The 27689-nt window shown below is 36.1% G+C and overlaps 2 protein-coding genes and 1 pseudogene across 18 annotated transcripts in view; 2 read left to right on the top strand and 1 right to left on the bottom strand.

Moving 5' to 3' along the window:
* NBEAL1 (neurobeachin like 1) overlaps window positions 1-27689 on the bottom strand; it is a 178289-nt gene that overhangs the window by 129780 nt on the left and 20820 nt on the right. For 16 of the 17 annotated variants that reach the window (XM_045480816.1, XM_045480823.1, XM_045480827.1 and 13 more), the window contains 6 exons: window positions 20910-21001; window positions 16410-16571; window positions 14870-14951; window positions 14183-14310; window positions 7324-7406; window positions 1832-1917 (listed from right to left, as the gene is read on the bottom strand). In XM_045480816.1, the coding sequence (XP_045336772.1) occupies window positions 1832-1917; window positions 7324-7406; window positions 14183-14310; window positions 14870-14951; window positions 16410-16571; window positions 20910-21001 (633 nt within the window). Of the gene's footprint in view, window positions 1-1831; window positions 1918-7323; window positions 7407-14182; window positions 14311-14869; window positions 14952-16409; window positions 16572-20909; window positions 21002-27689 lie in introns of those variants that run through there. The other variant, XM_045480828.1, reaches the window with a different exon arrangement.
* On the top strand, window positions 8390-13528 carry LOC123599773 (annotated as a pseudogene).
* Window positions 26697-27688, top strand: LOC123599337 (60S ribosomal protein L17-like). Its single transcript, XM_045480830.1, has one exon. It carries the CDS (start codon window positions 27067-27069, stop codon window positions 27520-27522), a length of 456 nt encoding a protein of 151 aa, XP_045336786.1. The 5' UTR covers window positions 26697-27066; the 3' UTR covers window positions 27523-27688.

The raw sequence follows: 27689 nt of genomic DNA, 5'->3' as shown, positions 1-27689 counted from the left end.
AATTGACATTCAAAGGAACCTGAGTCCCTGAAGATCCTAGAGCCACCAAATTAGTTCTTACAAGCAAATGCCTTACATATATTATGCACCATTTGGTCCTTATGACTACCTTATAGTGTTATTATTTCCATATTATAAATAAAGAAACTAAAACACATGTAAATAGTTTTCATCCAAAGTCACAGAACTAACGAGAGATGGACATGGAATTCAAACCTATGTCAGTCTGGCTCCAAAGCCCATCCTCTTAACACAAAATAGAACAAATATGCCAATGGGAAGCCCAGGCACGATGCTTTGAGAAGGAAGACCAGTCATGGGACTTCAGTTTTTCTGCTGTTTATGACAAGGCCATTCTTATATCTTTAGGTATTTCATTCGTCTAAATATCCTGGTACCTATCCCTATATTCAATAAATAACCTTCTGACCTCAAAACAGCTGTAACTATAGCTATAACCTGATTAAAAGGATTTTGAATATTTTCAGTACATAAAATAATAAATTGGCCTTCTAGTATCTACTTGATTTCTGTTAATTTTAATCACTAGAGGTCTCTCAGGGCTTGATTACCCCTGGGCACTAACAAGAACAAGTCTCTGTGTGTTCAAAATGGTAATGGGATCCGATCAGCTTCTCCAATAGTTAAAAACAATGTCATTTCCAATTTTATTCATGTATACTCATTAATTCTTATTCTTAGTAGTGGAGAAATGATGGAAATAGGGAGATACTGATACAAAAGAAGGATATGAGCTAACAAAGGAAGGTGACAAAGCACACAAACTGAAAAATAAGATTCTAGCCACCATCACTCTCACAAAAAAAACAGATTCCTCTACTAGAGTAAAGAGGGAAAGGCAAGGTAGTCCACTAGGAAAAAAGTAGTATTATTAATAACAGCTGTAACTCTGTTATCAATAGAAATCATATAAATTTTCATGTATTACAGTTACAGTAATATCTCAAAATACCAGGTTTGTCTCTTTTTTGAAATTGCATTTGTTACTAGACTTGATGCTGTATCTCTTTTAGTGTGTTCTAAGCACATATTACTATGTTAGAAATTTATCTTAGTATTTTAGTAACTGATTTCAGCATAACTAGTTTCCTTTGTGATCCTATGTGTTTTATTTTATGCATTTGAAACATTCTGACAGGGGACTTTATAGAGGGCATATGTGTTACAAAAAGTGTTAGAAACTTCTGATCTAAACTGTGTGCCTAAAGAAAACATGTAGGATGTTCTTTCTGAACTATAATCCTGTTTTCAACTAGTAGTTACACTCAAAGTCTACCACAGACACCTTCAAACATAAAGAAACAAGTATTACTAGAATTTCCTTCTTGTGAGTAATAAAAAAACTAGCTGAGTTTGTTGAAAAAGTGCATATAAACCTTGTATATATGCATTTAGTAATTAAGTTGACAGAATAGTGATTAATTCATGTATATTTAATTTTGAGTTGATTTCACCATGTAGACTAACAGGGCTGAGTCTATGCTCTAAAGAAAGAACTAGTAGCTGAAAGTCAATACAACTAAGAACTTAAAATAAAAAATTGTTAAATATGGTTATTTATGCAGTAATTTTATTGTTAGTTTATTATAAGTTATTATATATTGTTATATTTTAAGTAAAATTATTACTTAGGTTTTTGAAGAAGTTTTAACAAATAAAAGAGTAGTTTTAAACAAGACATAAACTCAGAAAAATATTTGTGAGGTTCATGAAATTATAAAAAGAAAAAGAATACATTAAAATAATCCATGGAAAACTTTTTGCACTGTTAACTACTGTTTTAAATATTAACTTTTAACACTTTCCTCACCTGCCCACCGGCTACAATGGCTCCAAAGAGATGCAATAAGCAACACTTAAGACTTTCCTTGAGATGTTCGCTTTCCTGAAAACACTCTGTGAATATAATACACAAATAAACAAATAAGATTTCTCTTTCACAGTATGATTTATCTGTAAGGAATGTCTGACACTGAAATATTAAAAACTATGAAAAGGCTAAAATTTGTTAAAAGGCAAGGTTGATATGCATTTTTTCGTAGTAAAGGAAAAGAAACCACCTATCAGCTAGTATTTTAGATAACTTATTTATCTCATTTAATTCTCTAATACTCCATATGAGGGTATTTTGCCCCCATTTATAAATAAGCAAATGGAATGTCTTGCCTAAAGTTATAGAGCTAAGTGACAAAGTTAGAAGCTAACTGAAATCTGACAGAAAATTAGATTTTTTTTTTTACTACTATTACTGCATCTTATTAGTAAAATTGACTATAATTATTCAATAATAAAATTGGAAGAGTTGGACAAAAGGATTTTCTGGGTTTACTCCAGGGCAAACATTCTAAAGTTCTGGTACCAATAGCAATCTTCCTTTTAATTTATAAAGTAGTGTATTGTTTTTAAAAGGTTATACATGCACATGACGAAGAATAATTAAGATAGTATAAAAGAACTGACAAGCAAATATAAGTCTCCCTCAAACCTATGCCTCAATTTACCCTGCTCTCCACACCTTAAAAAAAAAAAAGGCTATAGATACCCTACTGCATCATGTTTTTTTTTGTTTTAACATAATATACACTGGGTATTATTACATCTTAACATACACATCTTCCTTATTCATTTTTATGACCATTACAATGGCGTACCTTAATTTACTTAAGCAGTTCTCTACTGATAAACTTTTATGATTTTCTTCTTTAATATTCAAATAACCCAGTAATGAATATCTTTTTGCATGTATCATTACATACACAGACAAGACTGTAACAACAGAATTATTTCCAATTTTATACATAACAAACATTATCAATAAGAAACAGCTTTGAGGTAAATGTATTGATAGCAATTTACATTTAAAAAGTTAAATGATTCCTGCTATGTTGGAATAACTGTCATTATATGTGGCTTCCTACTACAAATAACTAGAAAATTAGACAAAATAAGTAGAAATTTATACATCCTAGAAATTTTCCTTCTCTCAATAGACGCAAAGTGAGCCCAAGGATTATCTCAGCTTCCTGTTGTAGACATGTTCTGACAACTACCAAGAAAAGGGGAACCCTAAAAGAATATAGCTATTTGCTGACTTAGGAGATAAAGTTTGGGGAGGCCTAGGCAACTAGAATTTGGGAAGTAGTACTGGAGTGGAAGAGGCTATACAGGGAAAGTACTCCAGAAATACAGGGCTCACTGTGAGTCAAAGTGAAATCCCACAAGACCAGCAAAAACCTACCAAGAGGTTTCAAGTTGAATGACTATCAGATTTGACACTGAGCTGCAAGATGACAGACTTCTACTCAGCCACAGGAGACACACAGAAAACACATATAAAGGATATAAAAAGATATATACCATGTAAACTTTAATCATAAGAATGATGGAGTGGTTTTATTAGCGTCTGACAAAGCAGGCAAGAAATATTATGAAGGAAAGTCAAGGAATACTACCATTGGTAGAAAGGGACAGACATGTCTTTATCAAAGACAGGCAATAAAAATAAAACCCACTTTTTAAAAAGTCTAGTTTATTTTAAAGACCTTTATATTTATAAGTACTTGTGATAACTTCTTTGGGATAAATTATCAAAATATATGCACAATCTACATGCTATAAACTATAAAATATTGAAGAAACAAGTAACAAAAAAATAATGAGATCTATCAGATTCATGAATTGGAGGTCTCAGTATTCTTAAGATGTTAATTCTCCTAAAATGCTTCCATAGATTGAATACAATTCCAAACAATATCCCAGCAAGGCTTTTTGTAAAAATATTAAAAATCAGCCATTTTTTTAAATTAAATTGGCTTCTAAAATGTATATAAAAATGTAAGGGATTCAGAATACCCAAGAAAATTCTGAAAAATAACAAGGCTGAGGAATTACTTCAAGACTTGGCATAAAGTTACAATAATCAATACAGTGTGATAATATAGTAAGGGCAGGTATGTGAACAAAAAAAAGAGAATCCAGAAATCAGCTACTGGTGGTCAAACAGAGTGGGCACTGCAATCATCTTCACCAAGCACTCAAACAAAGGACTACTTCTGCCTTGTTTTAATTCTTAGGAAAAAAAGAATAGAGAACCAAAACAAATATGGCAAAATATTAAGATCTGACAAATGAGTGGGAAGCATAAGGTGTTCCTTTTATATATTTTGCAGTATTTTCTATATTCTTGAACTATGGCACAATCATTTTTAAGAAAGAAAACTAAAGTCCACATAGGACACACATAGAGTAGCCAATTCTCTTAAGTTTCTTTTAACTCATGGTACAAAAGTATTCAATAAGTGCCACATCAGTACAGAAAAAACACATAACCTGTAGCTCATCCTTCCAGAACAGCCAAATGAAAAGTCAGTTCAGAATTTTATTTTTACTTTTTAATACATTTAAAAAGTAACAAATAATAAATCAATGTAACCTTATATAGCTAGAAAGAGAAAGTTAACACATTGGGAATTCAACTACTATGTTTTTTCCTCTTTCTAGAGACGTAACATCATGTTTTCTGGTCAGTAATGTTCAACCACTGTACTGAATGAAAGCAAACAAATGACCAGTAAAGCTGTTCTCTATATCCTACTGATGCTGAACTGCTTACACTCATGGAAACCATCTTAGTAGATTTTGATAGGAAGAAGGAACTCCTTACCTCAACAGAAAACCTAATGAACTGATTTATACAGAAAGGGTTTTAGCAAACCTTAACTTGCTATAAGAAAAAGATACCTTTTAGCCTACTTTCAGCATAAGTACACATTCATTGGTGTTCACTAAAATAGAAACACCAGGGCACCTGGGTGGCTCAGTCGGTTGGGCATCCAACTTCAGATCAGGTCATGATCTCATGGTTCATGGGTTCAAGCCCCACATCGGGCACTGTGCTGACGGCTCAGAGCCTGGAGCCTGCTTTGGATTCTGTGTCTCCCTCTCTCTCTGCCCTTTCCCCACTCACACTCTGTGTCCCTCTCCCTCAAAAATAAATAAACATTAAAAATAATAAAAAAATAAAATAGAAACACGAAGACAGAAAGGATTTTGGCTTTCATAGTACTAACAACTAAAAAGCACACAGCATATTATAATTTGAAATTTAAGTGGGTAATCATGGCAGTTCCAACATTACATCCACTAGGTTAGCCTGAATGTTCATCTTCTTAAAAACATTTTTTCAGGGGCGCCTGGGTGGCGCAGTCGGTTAAGCGTCCGACTTCAGCCAGGTCACGATCTCGCGGTCCGTGAGTTCGAGCCCCGCGTCGGGCTCTGGGCTGATGGCTCAGAGCCTGGAGCCTGTTTCCGATTCTGTGTCTCCCTCTCTCTCTGCCCCTCCCCCGTTCATGCTCTGTCTCTCCCTGTCCCAAAAATAAATAAACGTTGAAAAAAAAAAATTTTTTTTTCAAAAATGCTTAAAAGAGAATTCAAGAAACAGAGAAACTATATCAGGACTAGCAGAAGATTGTGAAGCAAATATTAAGATGAGAAATTGATTTTCACATGTAGCTTTTGGGTAAAGGACACCTCTCTTAGTTGATTCCTATAGTCAAGATTAATTGTGATAGTAGGAGCTTCAGAAATTTCAAGATGGGCAGCTGGCTTTGAGTAACACCCTGGATAAATACTCCTAGTCAAAAACCCCATTAAGGATACAGGACTGAAATGTTGATGAATATAAAAAGCTTAGTGTACAAAACGCCTAGTGGGAAATGCAAAAACTGTTGGCCAAAGAGAGTTGGTGACGGTCGGTTTTTCAAATGCTGACGCACCTACATGTATGCTGGGGAAGGGGTCCCCCAGGTAGAATGCTGGCCTTGGGATTGCTCTACAGGAGCCTGACTCAAAAGCCTCTGAGAGAGGTGTCTACCCCAGAAAAAGTAACAGGATCACCGAATACAAGAGAGTGTTTCAGGAGAAAAAGGTCCCAGGAGGGTCAGGTAATTTTCTTTCTGACCCACCAATACTTAACATTAATGAACAGCTACAGAACAGAGTCAGTCTTTCCAAGATGTTTTCATCTTGGAAACATCATACTAGCATTAGCCTCCTCTAGTCTAGTGAGCTGGCAATCTAGAAAGATTTCATCGCCCAGAGGTGGGCCCTTGGGCCTCAGATTGCTCTGGGAAGCTGGCAAAGAAGATGATTTGCACAACAAACTCACCACTAAACCACTGCTTAAACCCAGTACCCAGCCTTCTCCTTCTGTTCCATAGCCCAGAAACATTTCTTTAAAAGCCAGAAAATCCATAAACATGAACAGCATGTTGAATATGTCACCAGCCACTTCATCTTTATGGTACTGTAATGTTGCTGTGCAAGTAAGTCCCCATGTTAAATCCATGAATCTGACTTTTCTACCAAAGAACTGTATTCACTACAAATAGGTGGGTAGGATAGGGCGCCTGGGTGGCTCAGTTGGTCAGGCATCGACTTAACTTTAGGTTATGATCTCATGGCTGGGGAGTTTGAGCCCAGTATCGGTCTCTGTGCTGACAGCTCAGAGCCTGGAGTCTGCTTTGGATTCTGTGTCTCCCATCTCTCTGCCACTCCCCCACTCATACTCACGTGCACTTGATCTCTCTCTCAAAAATAAATAAACACTAAAAAAAAAAACAAAAAAACAAATAGGTGTGCAGGTGAATTTATTCTCTCCCATGTCTTCAAATTCCTGGGAGTGCTTGTTCATAAAATTTTTCTTTAATAGCTGAACTCTTAATCCATGATAATAAAATCCAACCACCGCATCCAATTCTGTATCAGAGGTGGAAGAGAAGGAAAATGCAAAGCTCTTTTTGCCCTTACTCCATCCACCTGTGGGGTGAGCAAACCTGTTGGTCCCCTCCCTGAAACGCAGCCTGGGCCCAGCCTGCACTCAAGCTCTGAAAAGCCCCAATCGCAAAAGGAAGGCCTCATCCCCACGGCCAACACCAGCTCACAGCCCAGCCAGGTATTTATCACCTGGGCAGGAGGCCCTGGTTTCAGGCTCCTGAGCAGTGGTCATGCACTGGCTGGGCGTCCACGCCCCTCTATTTCTGTAAAAATTCTGAAGTTCTATACTACAGTCATTAAAATATTAAGCTCTTCTCTAAATAAAAACACTTTCAGAACAGTAAATTAAGTAAGAGGAAGAACACTAATCACAGCAAAATACAAATCAAGTACTCCAGTGATAGGTCCTTACAATCTTTATCTTACAAATACACAAAGCTGAATCAAGCACAATCAGAAAAAGAATTTAAGCATAAATAATGATCAGAGTAACATCAAAATCAAAGAGAAATTAGGACTAATACTTACGATAAAAGAAAGGGACAAACTCCACTGTGAGAGAAGCTGGTTTGTATTTCTGTCTGCTCTTTTCCACAGTACTAAGGATTCGTCTATTATTAAAAAGAAGTTAATAATAAATTATAACATGAGCAAGTAGAGATGGCATAATTACAGAAACAATATAAATTTAGTATATTACTTTTTATTTAGGTACTGAAAAATACATCTCTAGGACTGGCATAATCTTGAAAAGGAAGTCTAGCCAATAATTTAAATGCTCACCAATGAAAGGATTTCTTCTTTTGAATTAAGAAAAAATTTTTTAAATGATTCATGGTGAAACATAGCAGCCAGGTTAAGTCTCTAAACAACTGGAAATAGAAAAAGGAACTAGGCATTTAAGTTTTCCAATCTGTAGGGGCGTCTGGGTGGCTTAGTTGGTTAAGCATCTGACTTCAGCTCAGGTCATGATCTCAGTTCATGGGTTTGAGTCCCATGTCAGGCTCTGTGCTGATAGCTGGAGCTTGGGGCCTGCTTCGGATTCTGTGTCTTCCTCTCTCTCTCTGCTCCTCTCCCCGCTCACGCTCTGTGACTCTCTCTCTCAAAAATAAACAGTAAAAAAAAAATTTTTTTTAATAAAATTTCCAATCTGTAGGGGCCCCTGGAGAGTTCAGTCATTTGAGCGTCTGACTCTCGGTTTGGGCTCAGGTCATGATCTCATGGTTCATGAGTTCAAGCACCACGTCTGGCTCTGTGTTGGCAGTGTGGAGCCTGCTTAGGATCCTCTCTCTTCCTCTCTCTCTACCCCTCCCCTTCTCTCTCTCCCTCTCAAAATAAATAAACTGAAATAAAATAAAATCTCCAATCTATAAAAGAACTTGTTCAGCAGTACTGTTAATCTGACATCTAAGGCTGTGGAGCTTATTACCACAGTACAAGCTAAATTCATCAGAAATCAGGCCACGCTTTGCCACTTCCTGAAATTTCATCTGGACACAAAGAATCCATGCCATGGTCTTCTTCCATTTTAAGTATGTAGATCTAGTATTGGCTGGGATTAATTTTTATTTTAATGATAATTCCAGTAGTCTTGATGGCTGAAAATTTTCTACAGACTTCGGTGGGCCAACACAAATAGCATGTGCTTTTACCAAGAACATTTCAACACAGAATGAGTCTCTTAGATGGACAATGCAGTGTGGGTTTGGGAGTATAAAGGCTATTGTTACAATGATACATCCAACTGGTAAACTGCTGAAAATTAAAAAAACAAAAATAAAAAAACTTATTTTTTTAATGCCCTGAAAAAACTCTTAACATTGTTAGAGAAAGACAACAAAAATGAAAAGTTTTTGAAAAACAGCCACAGAGAAAATTCCATACATCTAAATATGATCTACTGATAAAGCAATGGATTAAGATGACTTCTTCTTAACAACCATAATTGAGATATTAGAATTACTTTCCTTATATTCAAAGCTAGGAAGAAAAGTCAACTGACCACAGAAAAAGCCAGTAAGACAGGCACAGCTGGACTCAGTAATGGCAGAGTAAAGAGTTCTAAGATCCAGATTTACTAGAAATCATATCAGACACCATCTGGTACTGCACTGCTTTCCAAATCTGTGCCTATTTTCATTGTGGAGAAGGCAGAAGAATTATCACATTTTGTATTTATTTATTTTTTTTTAATGTTTATTTTTGAGACAGAGACAGCGTGAACAGGGTAGGGGCAGAAACAGAAGGATAACACAGAATCCGAAGCAGGCTCCAGGCTCTGATCTGTCAGCACAGAACCCAACATGGGGCTCAAACTCATGAACTGTGAGATCATGACCTGAGCCGAAGTCAGATGCTTAACCAACTAAGCCACCCAGGCACCCCTGTATTTATTTTAAATTCAAACACTATTGGATCTTTCTATTTAAATAATACTATTATTGAGATTTTTTTGTATACCTTTAAGACAACACAAATATTACTAGAGTTTCAAATTAAAAATTTAGCCACGCCTTTAAAAAAAACTCAGTAATGTGATAGAAAAATTAATTTTTTTTTTCAACGTTTATTTATTTTTGGGACAGAGAGAGACAGAGCATGAACGGGGGAGGGGCAGAGAGAGAGGGAGACACAGAATCGGAAACAGGCTCCAGGCTCTGAGCCATCAGCCCAGAGCCTGACGCGGGGCTCGAACTCACGGACCGTGAGATCGTGACCTGGCTGAAGTCGGACGCTTAACCGACTGCGCCACCCAGGCGCCCCGAAAAATTAATTTTAAAAGGATGATTTACCTTTCAGTTAGGTTTTTCCATGAGATTATTTACATCTTGCCTATTTATTATAAGTTATGGTATGAACTAATAGACTGGATATATCCTATCCAAATATCCTATCCAACTACTATGCTACAAACAATAAAAGCTGTCACTTTAGTAACACAATAAAAATATACTCCCACAATTTGTGATTCATGACTCATTCTAAAGGCGCTGTATTAAATGTAACTACGAACATACAGTTCCCATTATTGTTGTAGCAAAATTTAATATGTTAACATAAATAAAAGGGATGAAAACCATTATACATAACAAAAACATTAAAGCATGAGTAGTCTGCACTACATGTTTTCAATAGGATAAGACAGAAGAACTAAAAATGAACTTAGTCTTGTACCATTTTTAGAACACAGCCTACTTGTTTCATCATTATCTGATATTTGGGTCAAGCATCTAGCACTTAGGACATGCTAATACATACCAATCTTCTAAGGACTGCAAAACGAGTTTGCATCTTAGTTTTTTAAGTTCATGTCCTTTGATCAATTATTTTGTGCTTCTTTTTTGTGCTGCCATCATGCCTAGGACATAACTATCTTTCTTAATCTTTAAACTTTTAATCTGGAAATAAATTCAAGCTCTCACAAAAGTTGCAAGAATAAAAACAGTACAAAGAACTTCAAATATATCTTACTCAGGTTCACTGTTAAAATTTTATCCCAAATGCTTTATCATTTGCTTACTCTCTCCCCATATATACAGTGCACATATATTTATATATACATATATTCACACATATAACATTTTTCAGAGCATTTAAAAGGAAATTATGTACATTCTGGCATTTGTGAATACTTAAGTGAATACTTGCTAAGAAAAGGGATAGTATCTTACACAATAACACAGTATAATTATAAATTTCTATACACGTAACATAATACATTTACCTACCATTCATAATTCAGTTTTGTCAAATGACCAAAGAATATCCTTAATAGCATTTTCTCCCCCTCTTAGTATAGCTTCCTATCCAGATATTACATTTAGCTGTCATGGCTTTTTTCCCTCCTTCAACCTGAAACATTTATGATATTTTTAAAGAATGCTGTCCCACACTCCCTCCTTTTATTCATTAAAATGTTCTTCATTTTGGGTTTCCTTAATGTTTCCATTCAATTAGATTCAGATTATGCATTCTTGGTTGGAATACTATAAAAGCAATAACGTGTCCTTGGAGCACCACAGTTGGAGGCCCAGATATCCATGTGCTTCTCACTGATGTTAATTTTGATAATCCAGTCAATGTACTATCCAGTACTGTACAAAATAATTACTAATTTTTCTTTTGCAATGAAGAAGTAATCTTTGGCGAAGCATTTTAAAACCATGCAAAAATCATGCTACTTACCAAAACTTCCCTAGATTTAGCATCCTGATCCATATCTTCCCTTATAATTTGTGTAAAATGCTGATTTTTTTCCCAACACCCCTTATACATTTACTAATTGGCACTTGGCCTTCTACTATAAACAAGTGTCCTCCCTTCTCCCTTTATCTATCTATCTATCTATCTATCCATCCATCCATCCATCCATCCATCCTTCCATCCACCCTACTTATCATCTACTTATCATCTATTACTGGTATGGACTCATTAATTCCTTTTTTTCTGAATGGTTTATAATTCTTTTTTTGTTTTTTTTTTTTAGTTTAAGGGGGTGGGGGGGCAGGGAGAGGGGTAGAGGGAGAGAGAGAACCATACACAGGCTCCACACTCAGCAGGGAAAGCAATACAGGGCACCATCTCCCAACCATAAGATAAAGATAATGACCTGAGCTAAAATCAAGAGTCAGTCGCTTACCAAGTGAGCCACCCAGGTGCCCCAATTCTTTTTTTTTTTTTTTTTTTTTTTTTTTTAGTAGTAAACTCAACTACACCCAATGTGGAGCTCAAATTCACAACCCAGGAATCAACAATTACAGGCTCTACCAATTGAGTCAGTTTATAATTCTTTACAACAATTAATTATTTTCATGTATCCATTGTCTTAGATTTGGCCAGTAGGAGCCCCAGGGCATAACTAAATCTAATTAACTTGTTTTTATCTTTGGGCAGGTAATGAGTCCTACTAAACTTACACTGGGCACAAAGTAGAAACTTGATAAATATACTTCTACATAAATGCTTGAATTAAGTAAGTCCTTTTCAGGGAAGAATTCTTTCCCTACACCTATTTTAGTTACACTTGACAAAATCTTTCTAAATCAGTAAAATGCTATAAACAGAATCAAAACTGAAGCAATCGATTAATCAAATCTATTCAATTAAATCAAATTGCATATGGAGATATGAAAAAAATCTATATATTTTATGAAACAAGGTATTTTAAATGCCTCTGTAAGCAACAAACAGAAATAATAAATAAGAAAATATATACATTCCAAGTTTCCACTTAACTTCAGAATAAGATTAATTTATAAGGTATAAGTTACTGCTATAGCTCCCTCATATAGATCTCCCATGAGCTATAGATTTTTCCTAATTCCAGTATTTATTTGCAGTATGTTTCATTTCCCTATCAAAGTCAAAGTAAGCGGAGTCTGAACCTCTGCTTTACCATCTACCTCTAATGTAGTTCCTACCATTAGTAGCAAAATGTTATTACATTTATTAGAGATAATACATGGACAGTTTCCAGCATAATTCCTGGCATGTATATTGCACACACACTCATGAATGCCACCACTGATCCCCTACTCTTTGTTCCTCTTCCTGTTGTCATCTTATATATGTAGAATTCTCTTTCTATGCTACGTATTTAAATTTCTTCTTGTTGTTGGCTCTCAAAAGTTGTTTTTGTTTTCTTTTACCAACTTTATTTGTTTTAGTTTGTTGTCACATCTACTTTTTTGTATCTTATCTCCTCCCAACTTTGTTATTTTTAAATTATTTTAACGTTTATTCAATTCTGAGAGAGAGAGAGAGCAAGAGCGAGCAGGGGAGGGGCAGAGAGAGAGGGAGACACAGGAACAGAAGCAGGCTTCAGACTCTGAGCTGTCAGCACAGAGCCCAACATGGGGCTCAAACTCACAAGCTGTGAGATCAGGACCTGAACCAAAGGCAGACCCTTAACAGATTGAGCCACCCAGACGCCCCTCCTTCTCCCAACTTAAATTTATTTTGTTCTTAAGATTCCTTTAAAAACCTCTCCTGTCATTTTCAGACTGATTTTATGTTCCTCTTTCTGTATATGTCTTGCTGTTTACAAAGAAAAACTGTCATTGTTTCAAAACTTAAAACGTTATCTTAGATTTGCCATTACTAACATATCTAAGGTGGAAGATGCAGAAGTACCAAGAGTGAGAGCAAGAGATGCCATTTTCTTAAGCAATCCCTGGCATAAATGTCAAAATAGAGAGAACACTGGCTTGAGTACTGCAGAGCAGCAGCCACCCTATAGACGTGGGCCTCAACAAAGGCCACAAAGTGACTAAGAATGTGAGCAAGCCAAGGCACAGCTGCTGCCATAGAGCTGCTCAAGGTCTCCAAGGACAAGAATGCCCTCAGGTTTATCAAGAAAAGGGTAGGGAGGGGCGCCTGGGTGGCTCAGTTGGTTAAGCGTCCGACTTCAGCTCAGGTCATGATCTCACAGTTTGTGAGTTCGAGCCCCGCGTCGGGCTCTGTGCTGACAGCTTAGAGCCTGGAGCCTGCTTCACATTCTGTGTCTCCCTCTCTCTGCCCCTTCCTTGCTCATGCTCTGTCTCTCTCTGTCTCAAAAATAAATAAACATTAAAAAAAAAATTTTTTTTTAAAAGAAAAGGGTAGGGAGACACACACACACACACACACACCCTAAGAGGAAGAGAGAGAAGATGAGCAACCTGGCAGCCATGAGGAAAGCAGCAGCCAAGAAGGAATGAACTCATCCTCTCTGTATGTAATAAAGCCTTTTTGGTGGTAGGAGGGGTGGGGGTGGAAAGAACATTGATTAGTCAAGAACCAAAGTGATGAATGAGTAGAAAGACTATAAATGGAGCACTCTTCTTTTTGAGCCCTGAACTGGTCATTAACTATTGTCATTAAGCTGCAAACCCATCATCCTATATTCTATCTGTTTTGTAAGGCTGTGACAGGCACTCTGCACACAATACTTCTCTTTTTCCAGGTACTCAACTGTTGGGTTCACCAATAGTGAATATTAAGTGGAACCTGGAGAGGCGCCTGGGTGGCTCAGTCAGTTGAGCATCTGACCGGCTCAGGTCATGATCTCACCACTCGTGAGATCGACCCCACTTCGGGCTCTGTGCTGAGAGCTCAGAGCCTGGAGCCTGCTTCGGATTCTGTGTCTCCCTCTCTCTCTACCCCTCTGCCACTATCTGATTATTAGCATTCAACTGCATTACAAAATAAAAATTCTGAGTAAATTATTTATCTGGAAGTGGCAGTTTTTACTAATTCATTACTTCCAATATAGCTTTCTATCTGAGATAGAGATAGGGCTCTTATACACATCTTACCAATTTTTTTCATAGAGAATAAGACCTGCATTGAAGAATTACATATATTTACATTAAGGTTTTAAGTGAACATTATGATTTATAAGACATACCCTGAAATTCTATGCCTCCAATTCCGATATGGATCATATAAACTTTCACAAAATGCCAATGCATGGATTACAAATTCTTCAATAGATGTCTGATCTGCCAATTCCTTCTCTTTTTTTTTGCTTTTTAACTGAAAGTAGAGTTAAACATAAAATTGTATTTAGTTAAAAATGTTAAAACTGCTTAACATTCTTATCTACATCATTAAAAGACAACACCTTTCATTGATCATCTAATAAATCATTTTTATTCAAATAAACCTAAGTTCCAACTGAATTTAAAGAGTCAGTTAATCATATGGACTAGATATAGCCCTTCAAATGTTAAATATGGCCTAGGAAGAGTTTCAAATGGATACCCAATCATCTTTGCAAAAAAGAATATGTTTTCAGTAAGAGGAATATTTGATGATAAATAATACATAAGTTGACAAATTATATCATTGTAAAAAGCCATTTATAAAACAGTAATTTTTGATTAAAATAAAATATATTAACAATTGCTTCTCTTTTAGATAATGTGTTTTAAGATGTCTAAAATATATAGTTCCTAATGGTAACTTTAATTCTCTTCTCAATTATTACCTCCTCTAAAAACATTTAACTTTACTGATTATAATATTAAAGAAAAAAGGAAAACCTAGTTACTCTCAGTAAAGCAACAAAAGGAATATATTAATTCACACCTACTTGCTGAATGTAGAGTGTTGTCATAGTGATGACATGATTAATGTAAGAGCAAGTCCCAATTTCTTCCACATTAGACAGATTTCTGTGAGGAAAAACAAAGAATATTTATTACACATGAATAATGAGAAAAATGTATGCTCATGTATTCAAGCTGAATTTTGAAAATACATGTTGGCAAATGAAATGTAAATGACATTTATTAAAACTTAAAATCAATATGGTTATATAACTGCTTTCCCACTAAAACTGTAAAATACACCTCATGCAACATTTAACTACTACTATAAGCAGAAACATTTAAGAAGTACATGCTGATCAACATTTATTTATTATAGAAAAATTGAAAAATATCACAAAGCAGAAACAAAAGAGAAACAGTTATTTATCTACAGGATATCTGATTTCTTTAAAATTGTACTAAGTAGTTAACAGGACAAAAATCAACACACCAACTCATGTCTTATCACCTAAGTAAACCCTTTTTCCTCAACTGTTTTAATTCTTGTATTATTTTTCTAAATTTTAAGGATGATAAAGAGCACAAAATCAGCAAAGTGTCTACAGTTCTGGAAGAGCCTAAATTAGGAAAGAAACGTTTTAGCAATAATTACTCAATTTTTCCATGATTCCTGCAATCAAATGCAATGAACAATGAAGGAAAGGTGAATAAATGCACAGTAAATTAAGTCCCTGTTTGACTACTAATTAACTCTAAAATATTTATTAAAAAAACAGTACATACTATAAGAAATGTATTCCAAAAACAAGAGAGGAGGCATACAGTGCCCCTAACCCAACCGTTCTTAAATTTATATATGCCGGTTAATGTTCAATTCAAGAAAAATTAGATTGCCTAAACTCTTTGGAGTCAGAATTTTCATTAGTAAGTCTCAAGCTCTGTATTCCTATTAAGCTTCCCAGTTGATACTTATACACACCAAAATTTAAGTACCACAGACCTAATCAGCTATCAACTCGGAAAATATAGGCTATAAAATAATTATACTTTCTTTGGCAAAATTATAAAATTAAAGATTAGAAAAATACATTTCACAAATGATAATGCACAGCACTAAAAATGTATGTATGGTTTACAGATGAGGACCACACAGAAAATACAGGTGCAACAAATTCTTGGGTTAGGTAAAAACTCCCATCACTGTCCTTACAGCAATTTTTGTTTTTTTAATCTTGGCTGAATCTCTGTACAACTAAGTATGGTAACTAAAAGGCTTTCCAATAGCGGCATCTGGCTCGCTCAGTCAGTGGACCATGTGATTCTTGGTATCGGGTTGTGAGTTCAAGCCCCACAATGAGCATGGAGCCTACTTTAACCCACTAACTAACTAACTAACTAAATAAATAAATAAATAAACAAACAAATAAATGGTTTTCCAATATAATAAATCAAAAGCCTTTCACAGAAGGTGCACGCAATCTTTAAAGCTCCAAATGAGCAATAAACACCATTAATAATAATAAATGCATTATTCTTTTGATAATTATTTAAAACAGATAGCTAGTTTGTTTATACAGATACCTGCAAAGAATAATGAAGAACTTGACGAGCAAAACTGACAAAGTTTGTTGCTGTTCCTCTAACCCATCTGCCATTTTCTGAACACACTGTAGTAGCTGGATCCTTAGAACCTGCAGAATATTATCAGGAAGTAGAGATATTCCTGGAGGCACATCATCTACCCTACAATTAAGGGGAAAAAGTAAGAAGGGTGATTAAGTACAGGAAGAAAATCTTTGGCATTTTCACCTCAAATTCCTAAGAAGCTCTTTTATTTCAGATGCTCAGTGCCTTCTCTGCAAGGCACCACCACAAGATCAGTGTGACACTTTAGAAGATTAGTAGAGCAGAGTAAGTAGTCTTACTTCAGAAGAGGCTTACAGAAAAGACAGTAAGAAAGAGAGTCTCTTTACTACCTTCAATTGTGCTATTTTCAAATAAAATTTTTAGAATGTAAATTAGTTCAACGTCTACTTAGAAATAAAATCTATGTGCATATATGTATGTGTGTATACCATTTCTAAAAGAAACAATAACTAGCAAATAAAAATGAAGTACCTATAGCTAGTTTAATATCTGTCAACTGCTTTACTAAATAAACAATATTCAGCTACCTATAGGTTCCCAAGCTATGTGGTCAGAAGAGGGAGAGAAGATAACCAGCACAAGGGAAGGAAATAAACAGATAAACAGATGAATAGATAAACAGATGGAGAACCCCAAGCAGGAACATTAATACATTAAAAAAAATTTTTTTAATGTTTATTTTTGAGAGAGAGAGAGAGAGAAAGAGAGAGAGCGCATGAGCAAGGAGGGCCAGAGAGAGAGGAAGACACAGAATCTGAAGCAGGCTCCAGGCTCTGAGCTCTTAGCACAGAGCCCAACGTGGGGCTTAAACTCATGAACTGCGAGATCATGACCTGAGCCAAAGTCAGACGCTCAACCGACTGAGCCACCCAGGTACCCCACATTAATACATTTTTATTTTTTTAACATTTCAATTTTTTTCTAAGTTTTTTTGTTTAAGTAACATTTCAATATTTTGTGACAACTCGTTTTTGGATAAGACGACCATCAGTTTCTTTACAGAAAAAACCAACACTGGATATGACTGGCTACTCTCTCTCACAATTCCCCTGGAATCAAAGTGAAAAGACCTATGTACTTAAGTTCCACCTCTGTCCCATGAAGCATTAATCTCTGAGGTGCCCTAATCTCTAAAATTATAATATCATCTGCCCTATTTCACAGGGTTCTGAAGCCAAAAGTCAATGTACATTTTTAGCTATGATATATGTAAAGAACAATAAAAATGTAATATATTTTAAATATACCATCATAAAGCCTAAGAATCTTTTCATAAACCACTAAATACTAATTTTCCTATCTCTATTAAGAAAAATACCCAATCACAGGGAGCCTGGGTGACTCAGTTGGTTAAGTGTCAGACTTTTGATTTCAGCTCAGGTCATGATCTCCCAAACCGTGAGATCTCACAATTTGTGAGATCAAACCCTGCAATGGGCCCTGCACTGAGAGTGCAAAGCCTGCTTGGGACTCTCTCTCTCTCTGCCCCTCCCCCACTCACGCTCGCCCCATGTGTGCACGCTCTCTCTCAAAATAAAGAAAGAAAGAAAAATACCCAATCACAAAGGAGCACCATGAAGAGCTCCTATAATTAAATGACAATTATACTTGATAATAGTCTCTTCTTCAGATAAGGCTTAATATGAAGACTTACTACTATTTTTATACTGAGTATAAAGCTATTTTATTCATTGTAGCCAGAAAAATTTGAGGCACATTACCAATAGTCTCATAAATATATATGTTAATATTTTTAGCCTCTTTCTGAACCACCCTGCAACATAAAGTGCTTTATAAGATAAACACCTGACTTTAATTATACAGACTCACAAAGCACATTATCAAGGTTGCCAAATTCTATAACCACATCACAAAAACACATGTTTCATTTTAATCTGGGCATCACTTCACTTGTATTCTGGATTCTTTCATTCTCTCTTATTTATAGGTGGTACCAGAAAAACTCATTTTTATATATACTTTTTTCCTGCTAAAGAGCTAAAAAGAGGTGATTAGAAAAACCAAAGTAACTTCAAAATAATAAAGATTTAAATTTAAAAATATAACTGATTTTCAAGACTAAGCTAAACTATTCCTATTCACTTTTCCCAAAACATAAGTCAACAAAGAAACAAGAGACTTCCTAATATTCAATCCTAGTTACTTAAAGGATTAGTTCCCTTTTTCCTGAGTTGTCCCATCTTCTATTTGCATTTTTTAAAATTTTACTAGACAGGAAAAAGTTAGCTTCTAGAAGAGAAATCTATTGTTGTTTTTACTAACACTCATTATAAAATTTGGGCTTGGTTAGAACATAACTTAGAGGTAAAGTTGAAATTTTTGGCCATGTTCCTAATGTGATGAAGATTTAAGAATTTGGAAGCATTTTCCCACCACCAGTACTTTATTGCCTCCAAATACTAAGCTCCTTTTGCTGAAATTTTCCAATCTCCAGAAATCTGTTCCACTCTTCTGTTTGGCTACTGAATGTCTGTATTAAACAGCTGCCCATTGTTGTCTCCATCTAACACAGGAAAAAGTCCAATTTAGATCTCAAGGCTTTAAATTCTGGTAAAAGCACTCCTTGTCTTGCATTATAAATTCCCTAACTTAGAAGTTTTAGAAAGTCAGTTTAATTTAAATGAGGATTATCTATGAGTTTCTTATCTTTAAGATGAATTGACTAGTTTTATACATCTGCCACAAAGTATTCACTTGAAAACTAGAAGTTTTCTATTAGTAAAATCTAAATTCATGGTGTAGTTTCCTGGCAGATTTGAAATAAAATTTTAAATAAGCCAACTAAATCATGAATAAAGCAATGTGCTGGCATTTTTCATCTGATTTTAAATATAGTGGCGATATACTGCTACACAATGTTTTTAGAAATGACCTCCCAAGAAAGAAGACATGTATAACAAGTGCATCTTACAAACCTGAGAAGACTTCATTCCAATATTCCAAGCATTCAAAGGCCCAAATCCTGACTCCCATTAAATCCTTAGGCTCATGATTTATTTTTCTTTTCATGTTTACTTATTTATTTTGAGAGAGAGAGAGAGAGAGAGAGAGGGAGGGAGGGAGGGAGGGAGGGAACATGTACATGCAAGCAGGGGGGAGGCAGAGAGGGAGACAGAGAATCCCAAGCAGGCTCTGAGCTGTCAGTGCAGAGCCCGATGCAGGACTCAATCTCACAAACTGTGAGATCATGACCTGAGCCAAAATCAAGAGTCGGACACTTAAACAACTGAGCAACCCAGGTGCCCTGTTAGGCTCATGTTTTAATGTGAGCTGCAAATTATTAAAATAAAAGCACTTCTAAGCACAAACTATAAAAATACTCTTTGAAGAGTAGAAATCAATAATATGTAATATTATTTTGAGCTCAAGATTTAACATTTTTCAACATTTAAAACCTGTTATAAATAGTCTAATACAGAACTCTGAAACGATACTTATAAATAATGAAGCACTAGTGCTTTCTGAGCATTAAGCACATCTTTTAAGTTCAGTGCCTTGGTCCAAAGCTCTAATGATTTCTTTTCTGAATTATTAAAATTGCCTCTTAACTGGGCTTCCCTGTCTTCAGTCTCAATTCTTTCCAATTCAACCTCCTACTGCTACCAAAGGGACTTTTAAAAAACAAACTTGATCATGACAATCTCATGCAGAAAATAGTAGAGCCTCATATCTTCCATAACAAAAAATCAAAGTCCATTAGCAATGCATGCATGGCATTTCATGATCTGGCTCCTGATTCTCCAGACTCTACTCATCCATGCCCATCCTCTTACTGCGTATGTGCATCCCCAAACTGCACTTTCCTCCTTGAAGATTTTTAATTCTCTCGATACTCTTTCTCATCGTCAACCACCACCCATTTCTCCCCTTCCATATCAATATATGTATAAAATGGAGTTCCTTTTGTGGCTAAAAGTGTCTAGTGCCTCCTCATTTCTCCAGCTTTTTACCCTAGCCAACCTGACCTCTCTTACCTAACATCTACAAGGTCTTCAAGATGGTTTCATATACAGTAAAAACTTCACCTGGGAAGTGATCTTATACTTTCACTGGCACGTTTCCACAAAATTTGAATTTTTCTCCCATTTTATGATATTTAAATCCAGCTTTGAAAACTTCGCCTCTTCCACGATATTTTCTAAGGCCTCTATGATAAAACCATACTTGTAAGCATAGTGTGTTCATCAGTCAGAGAAAAACAAATATCGTGACTTCACTCATACGAAGAATTTAAGAAACTGAACAGATGAACATATGGGAAGGAAAGCAAAAATAAGATAAAAATAGAGAAGGAGACAGACCATAGAGACTCTTAAATACAGAGAACAAGTTGAGGGTTGCTTGGTATGGTATTGGGTGTGGGGGTGGGCTAAATGGGCAATAGGCATTAAGGAGGGTACTGTTTCTACATACCTGGTAGGCAGCTTTTCAAAGTCAACATCTAAGAATTGTTCATAGCTAGAAACAAAATTGTCCAACCATAGCTTCAGATAATCCGGATCTTTCTGGAATAAGAAAACCAATATTAAATATATGTACGTGTCAGGAAAAAAAAAAACATACTTTCATTCCTATTAAGCAGATATGAAGTGACAAATCTAAAGAAACAATAATATGAAATCTCTTGAGTGATATTCAGGAAAACATAAGTGTGGTTTTAAATGTCTTTTAATGGAAAATACAAATCAAAGCCACACTGAGATACCACCTCATACTGGTCACAGTGGCTAAAATGAACAAATCAGGAGACTATAGATGCTGAGAGAACGGGAAACCCCTTGCATTGTTGGTGGGAATGCAAACTGGTACAGCCACTCTGGAAAACAGTGTGGAGGTTCCTCAAAAAATTAAAAATAGAACTACCCTATGACCCAGCAATAGCACTGCTAGGAATTTACCCAAGGGATACAGGAGTGCTGATGCATAGGGGCACATGTACCCCAATGTTTATTGTAGCACTTTCAACAACAGCCAAATTATGGAAAGAGCCTAAATGTCCACCAACTGATGAATGGATAAAGAAGATGTGGTTTAAATATACAATGGAATACTACTTGGCAATGAGAAAGAATGAAATTTGGCCATTTGCAGCAACATGGATGGAAATGGAGGGTATTATGCCTAGTGAAATAAGTCAGTCAGAGAAAGATACCAAATGTTTTCACTTATATGTGGATCTTGAGAAACTTAACAGAAGATCATGGGGGAAGGGAAGGGGCAAAACAGTTACAGAGAGGGAGGGAGGCAAACCATAAGAGACTCTTAAATACAGAGAACTGAGGGTTGATGGGGGGTGGGGAAGAGGGGAAAGTGGGTGATGGGCTTTGAGGAGGGCACTTGTTGGGATGAGCACTGGGTGTTATATGGAAGCCAATTTGACAATAAATTATATTAAAAAAGAAAAATAAATAAAATGTCTTTTAAGTATAGTGAACCCTCAAATGACTTCCCATGGAACTCACACAAAGAGCTATACTCTTAACAATGTCCCATAAGATTCTAAACAATTTTCCCTCCCCTATCTCTGTGATCTTATCCACTATCACCCTCTACTTCATGTCCCTGGCTGTTACTGGGACATGCCAGACATACTCCCACCTTATGGTCTTTTAATAGCTGTTTTCTCTACCCAGAAGCCTCTTCCCCCAAATAGATGAATGGCTAACTCCCTCATCTTCTTCAAGTCATTCCTTAAATGGCATTCTCAAGAAAGCTTACTTTTACCCTTTCTTAAAACTGCAAATCTTCTTACTAACCTTCACCTGACCCTATTGTGTTTCCCCAGCCTGTGGTGCTTTCTCACCTTCTACCATAACATATTATTTACTTATTAATTTATTGTCTGTCATTTCCCCTACAGTGTAGGCTTCACAAGTGCAAGGCCTTTCTAAGGGCTTACCATGAGCGACTTCTTTTTGTTTACTAATGGATACCAAGTGCTTAAACAATGCCTGGCACTGACCAGGTGCTCAATAAATATTTGTTCATGAATTAATGAGAAATACAAAATACATAAATAAAATAAAATCAGAGATACACCATTAACCTAAACATAAAAACTAAAACTAAACTCTTCTAGAAGAAAATATAGGGGGAGTACCTTTGCAACTTTGGGGTAGACAAAGATTTCTTGGCTAGACCACAAAAAAATCACAAACCAAAAATAAATTAAATAAATAAATAACTCGTAATCAAAATTAAAAACATCTATTCAGCAAAAGACACCATTAAGACGATGAAAAGGCTAGCCATACATGAGCTAAAAATATTCTTAATACATACGCTTAACAAAGGACTTACACCAAGAATATATAAAGAACTCCTAAAAATCAATACTAAAAGGACAGCAACTCAACAATGGTCGGACACTTTACAAAAGGGAATACATATGGGGCGCCTGGGTGGCGCAGTCGGCTGAGCGTCGGACTTCAGCCAGGTCACGATCTTGCGGTCCGTGAGTTCGAGCCCTGCGTCAGGCTCTGGGCTGATGGCTCGGAGCCTGGAGCCTGTTTCCCATTCTGTGTCTCCCTCTCTCTCTGCCCCTCCCCCGTTCATGCTCTGTCTCTCTCTGTCCCAAAGATAAATAAACGTTGAAAAAAAAAAAAAAAAAAAGGAATACATAAATGACCAAATAGTGTAAGAAAGCATGATCAACAACATTAGTTATCCAGAGAAAAGCAAATAAAAATCAAATGGAATACCTATTACACACCCACTAGAATGGCTAAAACTAAAAAGTCTGACCACACCAAGTGTTGGAGATGTGGAGCAACTAGAACTCACACTTCTGGTAGGAGTATAAAATGGTATAATCATTTAGAAAATAGGAAGTTTCTTTTAAAATTAAACACAGACATACCACACGGCCCCTCCTTGAGAGAAAAAGTATATATAACTACAAAAACATACAAAAATATTCACAGATTTATTTTTAATAGGCAAAAGCTAGAAACAACCCAAAATTCCATCAACCAGTTAACTGACAAAGAAATCGTGGTATATTCATACAGTGGAATGCTATTCAGGAATAACACTTAATAGCCCCATTGATACAACAACAAATAGAAATTTCAAGAACAGGGGCACCTGGGTGGCTCAGTGGGTTAAGGCCTCTCACTCTTAATTTCAACGTTTATTTATTTTTGGGACAGAGAGAGACAGAGCATGAACGGGGGAGGGGCAGAGAGAGAGGGAGACACAGAATCGGAAACAGGCTCCAGGCCCTGAGCCATCAGCCCAGAGCCTGACGCGGGGCTCGAACTCACGGACCACGAGATCGTGACCTGGCTGAAGTCGGACGCTTAACCGACTGCGCCACTCAGGCGCCCCTAATTTCAGTTCAGGTCATGATCTCATGGTTTCGTGAGTTTGAGCCCCACCTTGGGCTTTGTGCTGACAGTGCAGAGCCTGCTTGGGATTCTCTCTCTCCCTCTCTCTGTGTCCCTCCCCCACTCATGCACTCACACTCTCAAAACAAATAAATAAACATTAAAAAAAGATCTAAAATTTTTCAAAAACATATTGTGCAAGAAATACCAGGCATTAAAGTTTAGACACTGTAGAATTTCATTTATACAAACTTCTAGAGCAGACTATGGTGACAGAAATTAGATCACTGGCTGGCTGTCCTTCGGAGAACTACAAAGGGACACAAAGGGAACTTTCCTAAGTGATAGAAATGTTCTCTTATATAGTGGTTACACAAATGTTTGTTTATATCAAAACATGAAATCTGACACTTAAAATTTGTGCATTTTATGGTCTGTAAGTTATATCTCAAAGTTTATTTAAAGAAAAAAGGATTCTTCAGAAATGTCGTTAAATATACACTGCATCATTAAAAATGATGCTCAGATTTATTTCCTTCCTCTCAATACTTTTTACTGCAGTAAATTTCAATGATACTCAGAAGTCCTACTTAGTCATTAAATATTATTAGTTAGGCAGTGCTCTTGGATAAAGGGAACTCAAGTAATTTATTTCCCTAAAATAAAAGCATTACACTACAAATCAGAATTGCTAAAAGAATGTTCCCAGAATATGCAGAGACTGCTGACCTTTTGTGTATTTGTTTTTTCTATTTATATACTGTTCCAAAATCAGATCATGAATTGCCACTATCTACATGATGACTGAGAAAGAAAATGGAAATATCTCAGAAAAAGAACTACCTCATATGAGAAATTTTCTCAAGGGTTCCAATACTTGTTATTTTCATTTTCAACTAGCACATTATTCATTTATTCATTTACTCATTTATCCATTCAGGATAGGATTCCAGAAATACAAGTAGGTGGAGTTTTCCTTACCATTGTTGCTTTTAATAAAGCATAGGATTATCTTTCTGTAAAGGTTCAATACAAAACAGTCTCACAACACCATAAAGAATTCATGCATTTCTCCTCATAGTTTACTTAGGAACTCTACAATATCTGGTTCAAAGTCTAAAGGTCAGGGTTACCAATTGGTTGTCAGGTACAGAGTTCTTCTAGGAATTTGAACAATCATAAGGAAAGAAATGGTACTTAAATCTGAATATGTTTTGTTTAGTAAAAGTAAGGCAGTTACAGTTTTTTGAGCACATGCCATGTGCTCAGTACTACAGCAGGTATTTTAAAAAAATATGTATCATCCCATTTACTCCTTAAACCTATCCAGAGGTTTCATTTCCCCATTCTGTAGAAAAGGGATGTTCTAGAATATATAACTTGTCTACAGTCATACAGCTAGTAATTGATAGTGCTGGGATTAAAGTGCAAGATATATGACTCCAACTGTGCTCCTTCCCCTACACTATACTGTCTTTGAATTATAAGCACTACTTTAGTGAGCAAATAAGAGGAAAAGAGTTAGGGTCAGTAAACTCAGGGCCATAAACAATTTAACACATAATACAGCCACATTCCACACAGCCTGACAAAATTCTTAGAGAATCTTCATTTTACTGCCAAAAACCATAAAAAGAAAGATCTCCACACACCCAGAAACCGTATTAATTAAATTTCAACCTTAGTCACTTTCATTGTTAAGAGTTTGGCATACTGAAACACCACAGTATGGTCTCTCTCTCCATTTGTACACTATTAATTAAATACAACCCACAAATGTATTATATACTGCAGGAACACTGGGGTCCAATTATGTAGACTCTTAATACTTGCCCTGCTACTTTCTTAAACAAGTTATCCTATGTTTGCACATCAATTTTATCCTCTATAAAAATGAGTCTGATAGTATCTTTGTGAAAATTAAATAATCTATTTCAAGGGCTTAGAACAATGCCTAGCACAAAGTATATGCTCAAGTATTAATATTATTTTTATAACCTGCGATGTGACAAGAACTAGGAAACTCACATAAAACAGGAATATTCTGGGCAACACATTTAAATATCTCATGATGCCCCTTGCCTAATGATTTTAATTGTATTCTTTTCCTATCAAATCTTTGTATTTATGGGCTGTGTGACTTTAGGCAGGTTACTTCATCTCTCTGATCCATTCTTCATCTATAATATTTCCTACCTCATAGAGTACTGAAGGCACTAAATGAGATAATATATGTAAAGCATTCAACAATGCCTGCCATTTAGCAATTACTCAAAATGTTTGTTACCATTAAGATACAGACTGTGCTATCAAGCTGGTCATAATCCAATGTAATAAGTAGTTATGAAATAATTACAAAATCACCTTTGATTTTGCAAACATTTGTCCAACCATCTCCCATTGTTTAAGATAGTCCTTCATTTGAGCTGTTATGTAGTTATGTACTAGTGTTTGCAGTCAAATGCTCTACCACTGAGCTATACACCCCCTATGTACTAGTCTTTATAGCTTCAATTTCTCCTCCATATACACAGCTACTAATGGGATTTGTTAAATTTAAATCTAGTCATTTCTTCTCTCCTGTTCAAATACTTTCGATGGCTCCCCATTACCACAGCATGAGGTTTAAACACTGAGAGAGAGAGGTGCTGTCCAATAGGGTGACCACTAGACAAATGCGATTACTTAAATTACATCTTAAGATCCACTCTCCGGTGGGGATGCTTTAGTAGGAAAGGGAATTAAAAGACCCATACAGGGACATCTGGGTGGCTGAGTTCGTTAAGCATCCAACTTCGGCTCAGGTCATGATCTCACCATTATGAGTTCAAGCCCCACATAGGGCTCTCTGTTGTCAGCACAGAGCCCGCTTCAGATCCTCTGTACCCCTCTCTCTCTGCCTCTCCCCCACTTGCACTGTCTCTCAAAAATAAAATAAACATAAAAAAATTAGGAAAAAAAAGGGAGACCCATACAATTTCACCTAGTTCTTAAGGGGTAAGTACAGGTAAGAATAAGGGAATACCTTACTTCCTTCATGCAAGGATATTTGGGTTGTAGTATTCTTTCAACTTTTAAAATTATAAACTTTTGCTCTTCCTGTAAGTGGCCCAAGGTGATCTCTGAAAATGGTTAGCTATTCACATGACCTGGAAAAGCCCACAAATTCATGCAAATCAAGAGGTTCAAATCTTCGTGTTCACTTCAAGAATACATGTGAAACTGCCCAGGCCATCTAGGGTATGCATATCCAAAAAGCCACCAAGTATCTGAAAGCTGTCACTTTGCAGAAGCAATGGGTGCCATTCCAACGCTACAATGGTGGAGTTGGTAGATGTGCCCAGGCCAAACAGTGGGGCTGGACACAGAGTCGCTGGCCCAAAAAGAGTGCTGAATTTTTACTGCACATACTTAAAAATGCAGAGAGTAATGCTGAACTTAAGGGTTTAAATGTAGATTCTCTGGTCATTGAGCACATCCAGGTGAACAAAGCCCCCAAAATGCGGCATAGAACTTACAGTGCTCATGGTCGGATTAACCCATACATAAGCTCTCCCTGCCACATTGAGACAATCCTTACTGAAAAAGAGCAGATTGTTCCTAAACCAGAAGAGGAAGTTGCACAGAAGAAAAATATATGGCAGAAGAAACTGAAGAAACAAAAACTTACAGCCAAGAGTAAATTATGCAACAAATAAATGCAAATGAAAGTAAAAACAGAACACTGGTTGTCTTTATTATTAAACATATTTCAAGTATCCTCACAAAATAGATCAAATAGGTTTTCTTCTGATTAGAATTAGAAACAGATTATTCTGTTAGCACTGTGCCACTAATTTTGGTTCATAAACATGTTTTGAAAAAA

This window comes from Leopardus geoffroyi, chromosome C1 (assembly GCF_018350155.1).
Source record: "Leopardus geoffroyi isolate Oge1 chromosome C1, O.geoffroyi_Oge1_pat1.0, whole genome shotgun sequence".
In the NCBI taxonomy this organism is placed as follows: domain Eukaryota; kingdom Metazoa; phylum Chordata; class Mammalia; order Carnivora; family Felidae; genus Leopardus; species Leopardus geoffroyi.
The sequence above is the reverse complement of the archived record's forward strand: the minus strand, read 5'-3'. Positions and strand labels throughout refer to the sequence as shown.

Excerpts from the sequence above, each read along its gene's own strand:
- LOC123599337 (XM_045480830.1), top strand. The coding sequence starts at position 27,067 with ATGCATATCCAAAAAGCCACCAAGTATCTGAAAGCTGTCACTTTGCAG.